The 5,959-nt window shown below is 35.2% G+C and overlaps 1 protein-coding gene across 1 annotated transcript; it reads left to right on the top strand.

Moving 5' to 3' along the window:
* The first annotated feature begins 1,670 nt into the window (after positions 1 to 1,670).
* Positions 1,671 to 5,560, top strand: LOC125600787 (solute carrier family 40 member 3, chloroplastic-like). The gene is made up of 12 exons (XM_048773368.1): positions 1,671 to 2,120; positions 2,750 to 2,960; positions 3,055 to 3,118; positions 3,297 to 3,511; positions 3,593 to 3,769; positions 3,925 to 3,999; positions 4,091 to 4,192; positions 4,278 to 4,383; positions 4,453 to 4,599; positions 4,665 to 4,771; positions 4,850 to 4,963; positions 5,037 to 5,560. Exons 1-12 carry the CDS (start codon positions 1,948 to 1,950, stop codon positions 5,331 to 5,333), a joined length of 1,788 nt encoding a protein of 595 aa, XP_048629325.1. The 5' UTR covers positions 1,671 to 1,947; the 3' UTR covers positions 5,334 to 5,560.
* Positions 5,561 to 5,959: the final 399 nt, after the last annotated feature.

Here is a 5,959-nt window from a genome sequence, read left to right as displayed (position 1 = left end):
CATATGAGTATTATTGCTCATTTCGATGTAAAGGTGAATGATCTCGATACAAACACAGTCCACACTCTTTCATTCTGGAAGGACATTCATGAAGATAATTTTGCTACGAGTGAAACCTGGATCGAAGAATTTGTGAAGAGGAGGAGTCTTGTGGCTGGCATGGTGATTGGTATGTATTGGGATTTTAACGTTAACATGCTTTGTTTCTCGGTGTTGGAATGAAGGGTGTGGGTGAGTAGAATCAAAATGATATGTTAAAGATCATTGATATATTCAATAAAAATTTTAATGACAATCTTGGGGAAGTAGAGGTGATTAAAAAATAAATGTATTAGATTATATGTAGAACTTGTGTTTCTCTTATGCATTCCAGTTGACGATGAATGGGAATACAAGTGTCTATGACTTATTTTTCTTTGGAAGTATGCATGAATTAAACTTTGCATTAGAATACAAACATATATTTCATAGTTGTTTCGATACAGTTGCACGCCAAAAAAAAACTATACAGATATTCAAAATCTATACAGCAACGTCTTAATTAACTGTAAAATATGTAAAGATAAGTAAATGACCGTTAAACTATGTTATAGTTATTTCAGTATCATTATCGTTGTGCACTAATTAAAAATATATAAATGTAAATATTCAATATTTATATAATAATGTCTAATCAAATGGTAAAAATTTAAAGATCGTTAAATGGCATTAAAGTATGTTATAGTTGTTTCAATATTGCGCACCAAAAAAATCTATATGAATATTCAAAATATATAAAATAACATTTTAGTTATAAGCCAAATGATATATTTATAATAAGAAGACAGTTTCTTTATATATTTTGTCAATTTTATAAACTCAAGCTGATTCATGAAAATTTAAATTAGCTGGTTTAAAATAAATTTTAATTGTCTTTAAATGTATGTGATAGGTGATGCAATTGTGTATTTTAAAATTAATTAGAATCCGCAACATTTTAATATATTATATATTATATTTTCTTACAATTGTAATCATTAAAAAATATTTATATTTTCGTAATATTAAAATTAAAATGATAAAATGAAGACATTAGAAGTTTTCTTTCTCTCCATTTGTATGATTCTAATATATAAGCAAAAAGAAAATATATAAACTTTTCAACTGGAACAATCAAAACTGAAATATATTTTACATTTTTGGAAATGATTTGCTTTAAAAAAATTATTTATATATAGGATTATGGGATGCATGAATCTACTCTATTAAAATTACATTCAAATCCAAATTCGGAACATAAGAAAAAAAGGCTTGTCTCTATAAAACAAAAGGAAACAAAAAATTACCTGGTTTGACTTTCTTAATAGACAAGATGGAAAACATAGAAATTTAATCCTGATTTTATTTCCAAAAAAAAAAACATTTTCATTCTTATCTTTCCACTAAACATTATCTTTTGCTTAATGGTTTTGGGCTTTCAATTCAATCAAATCATTTTTATATACGAGCTGGGCTAGAACGTTCACCTGCGTATGTTTTTAATGGGCTTTTTATGAACAAACAAATGGGCCACAAAAAAACAATGGAGGATTTAGTAAGCCAACGTGGCTAGATATCATTGGTGAAATTAAAATCTACGTGGCTTAATCTCCCTTACACAAACCCTCGCTTCCTTTTTGCCCACTTGAGAGCTCTTTCGTGTTACGGTGATGAACCACCATAGTCATAGATAAGGTTTTTTTTTTTAATTTATTCTTTCTGATTCTCATAACCAAAAGATTCTCTCTGGATATTTTTTTTTTCCTCTCCCTGAGGTTGAAAACAATCTAGTGGCGATGAAGCACTAAGGGGAAAAGAAAAAATAATCCAGAGACGATTCGAATTCATTTGATTTTTTTCTTTTGTTCTCGGAGGCTGCATGAGCTTCTAGAAGCCGAAGAGAACGGAGAGGATAATTAGTTTCTAGAAATGGTTGTTTCCATGGCTCTTCTCAGACAATCTCCCTCTTTCGAACTCCTGTTTCACTGTCCTGTCCAAAGAACCCGCTTTTTATCGCCGGCGGGTTTGTCTGGAGTTCGCAATCGTTTCCCTTCTTGTAGATGGTTAAGTCTAACCTCACCAGCTTCATCTTCTTATCGCAGGTTTGTGTTTTAACACATTATTATTACCAAATTTCAGACAGACATTCGAACTCATTACCAAGTTTCAGACATACATTCGAACTAGGTTTTGTCTCTTTTGTTAGTTTGATTGTTGATTCAGACCTGTGAGAATCGCCATGTGTTTCATACAGTGTCTATTGCGTTTTGAGATTAATGCAAATTGCTACTTTTGCAAGAGTTTGCGTTACCAATTTTCAGACAGACATTCAAACTAGGTTTTGTCTCTTTTGTTAGTTTGATTGCTGATTCAGACCGGTGAGAATCACCATGTAATTTAATACAGTGTCTATTGCGTTTTTGAGATGAGTGCAAATTGCTACTTTGCAAGAATTTGCCTTATTCATGATAGGTGTGCATTACCAAGTTTCAGTTCAGACTTCAGACAGACATTCAAACTAGGTTTCTGTCTCTTTATTAGTTTGTTAGTTTCATTACAATGTCTATTGCCTTACCAAGTTTCAGTTCAGACAGACATTCAAGTTCAGACACATTCAAACTATGTTTCTGTCTCTCTATTAGTTTGTTAGTTTCATTACAATGTCTATTGCATTTGAGATGAATGGTAACTGCTACTCATTGCAAAAACATTCCTTTACTCTGAATGATAGGCTAAACAGCTTTACCTCAAGATGTTCGATTACAAACACAGACGTCTGTCACGAGTTTGTCACTACTACCGATGACGAGGACTTGCCATCACCACCAGAGGATCATCCAATCCCAATTGTTCATCTTGATAATACAAACATCGCTGTAACCGAGTCTCTAAGCTTACTCACCGAGTGCACTTACGTAGACACCGTTTTAACAGCACTCCCCGTAATGTTACACTTACATCCCCTTTGATAAAAATCCAACCTTTTTCTACAGTTATTGCTTTAACCAAATCAATCTTTTTTTTTTGTTTTCTTAGGTCTTGTCTGAGGAAGAGCAGACTGCACTCGCAGCCACACCTGCTCACCCTGAAGGGTTGTATGGTTAGATCTCACTCTCATTAACTTCATTAGACTAGAAACCATGATAGATGTTTTACTCAGTGTTTTAAAAATCGGTCTAGGCGTTTGAAAAATCCGCCTAGACACCCGAATCTCCTATAAAACGTCTAATCACTGCCTAGCGATTTTTTGAACATTGGTATTTATTTTGACTTGTCAGTGTTATACGCGAGTTGTTTGGTGGGGAACTTGGTTGAACAACTTTGGAATTTCGCCTGGCCTTCCGCCATTGCGATGCTCCATCCGAGCTTACTACCAGTGGCAGTCATGGGGTTCGTCACCAAGCTGGCGATAATCATCTGCGGTCCAGTCGTTGGGAAGTTTATGGATCATAGTCCGAGAGTTCCTACATATATCTCCTTGAATGTCGTTCAGGTAGTAAAACCCTTTCAATGATCGGACATGAACTTGTTAGTTAACTACTGTCATAAAACATCTCTTGTATCTACTTTTCAGGCAGCCGCTCAAGTGCTGTCTGCAGGAATGATAATTCACGCTTACACGGTTCCTTCCACGCTGGGGTCATCGATTCTTCTGCAGCCTTGGTTTTTTGCACTGATACTCTCAGGGGCCATTGACACGTTATGTGGAATAGCTTCTGGAGTCGCTATAGAACGTGATTGGGTTGTATTGGTATGCTTTTTCTTTGTCATGCCACAATATAATACCTATATTTTTCGTTAGGGCCGGTCCTGAGATTTTGGGAGTTGTAAACGATTTAGTAAAAGTTCTTAAAACAAATTTGAGGGTCTAGACCAACTGAAGTAATTAATTTTGGCATTTGGTAGTTGGCGGGAATAAACAGACCAATTGCTCTTGCACAAGCAAATGCTGTCCTAAACAGGATTGATCTGCTTTGCGAGGTATACTAACTCTATCTTCGGCCTTATGTGTGTGTTTATGCTCTTTAAACACTATCAGTTCATCAAATGACAAGATTGTAACCTTAAACAGATCGCTGGGACTATGTTATTTGGCATCCTCTTATCTAAATATGACCCTGTGACCTGTTTAAAGTTTGCTGCTACTCTAATGATGGGTTCTTTGCCTACCATGGTAAGTAGTATTGCCCTATAACCTTTAATAAAGGAAACACAATGTGTTTCTAATAGACAAAATGTGTTTCTTTTTTTTTATTCAGACGGCTCTCATTTGGCTGACCAACAAGTTCTCCTCTGGAGTTCTGGACCGTCCTAAATGCTCCCAGAGCAGCTGTGCTCCGGAAGGACCTGAAACCGAGAGTATATGTAAGAAGACATTTTACTTTATAATACTTGGGTAAGTATATTATATGAACCATTTGCTTTGTTCATCAGTTGATTTGGGCATGGAAGCTATCAAGCTTGGATGGAAAGAATACATTCAACAGCCAGTTCTTCCCGCTAGCCTTGCTTATGTCCTTCTCTGCTTCAACATCGTCCTCACTCCAGGCAGTTTGATGACTGCCTTTCTAACTCAACGATGTATGCTTCTCTAAACCGTGATACCCAAGTAAACCAAAATCATCACTAAACTTTCTTTTCAACAGGTGTGAATCCATCGGTTATTGGGGGTTTTACTGGACTATGTGCTGTGATGGGAGTCGCTGCAACTTTCTTATCAGCAAACTTGGTCAAAAGATTTGGCATTCTAAAGGTATAAAGTCTCTTAAGAATGTGTTAGCGTTCAAGCTGGCTAATGTTTTGTTGCATTTGCGTTTTGAAAACGATGCAGGCGGGTGCAGTAGGATTGTTTTTCCAAGCTTCACTCCTTGGTGTAGCTGTTGCTGTGTACTGGAGCTCTTCTCTATCCCAAAAGAGCCCACTCTTCTTCTTCTTGTCCATGATCGTAAGTTATCTCTTTAACACTTTCCTCTCTTTGCAGTTTTGGTTTTGACACAAAAGAGGTAACAACTTCTCAGGTACTATCAAGGCTAGGCCACATGTCTTACGGCGTAGTGGGAGCTCAGATTCTTCAAACGGGTATCCCATCGTCCAAAGCTAACCTCATCGGTGCAACTGAGATATCAGTGGCTAGCCTAGCCGAGTCTCTGATGCTGGGAGTAGCCATTGCTGCTAATGACGCTTCTCATTTCGGGTTTCTTGCGGTTCTGTCTCTTCTATCAGTAGTTGCAGCCTCTTTGATATTCTGCAGGTTGCTGAGGAATCCTACTGATGAACAAAGAAGGCTCTTCTCCTTTGATCCTCTTGCGAACTGATTTGAAAAGTATACATTGAGATGTTTTGTATAGTTAGTTTATCTAGCAGTGTATAAATTCTTCATTTATTTTGAAGTTGAAAGAAAAAACATGAGTTATATAATCTCACTAGTGTATAAATTCAAACTCAAATCTCAGAAAGGACTTGTGAGTTTGAAGTTGACTTCCGGTCTAATCTCTAATCAAGATTTTAACCGGCGAATCCTCAATTAAAATTTTAAAACCAATAATTAGCATTATTATATTACTTTCTGAGTTTATGTGATGTCTGGTGAAATTTATTGGTTGCAAAATTAGTGATGTTTTCATTATTTTAAAATTTTGTATAGTTAGTTTCACTATCATTGTATAAATTCTTCATTTATTTCAAAGTTGAAAGAAAACATGAGTTTATATTAATGTAATTTTAAGGAAAATTATTGGCTGCCAAAATTGCAATGTCTTCATTATTTTAAAATTGTGTAGTTAGTTTCACTATCATTGTATACATTATTAATTTATTTCAAAGTTGAAAGAAAACATGAGTTTATCTCAGAAAGGACTTGTGAGTTTGAAGTTTAACATATGCTAATATTTTCAATAATAAATTATGTTTGCACATAGAAATAAATTATGTTTGCACATAG

This window comes from Brassica napus, unplaced genomic scaffold (assembly GCF_020379485.1).
Source record: "Brassica napus cultivar Da-Ae unplaced genomic scaffold, Da-Ae ScsIHWf_2397;HRSCAF=3098, whole genome shotgun sequence".
Classification (NCBI taxonomy): domain Eukaryota; kingdom Viridiplantae; phylum Streptophyta; class Magnoliopsida; order Brassicales; family Brassicaceae; genus Brassica; species Brassica napus.
This window is presented reverse-complemented; position numbering and strand designations above follow the sequence as displayed.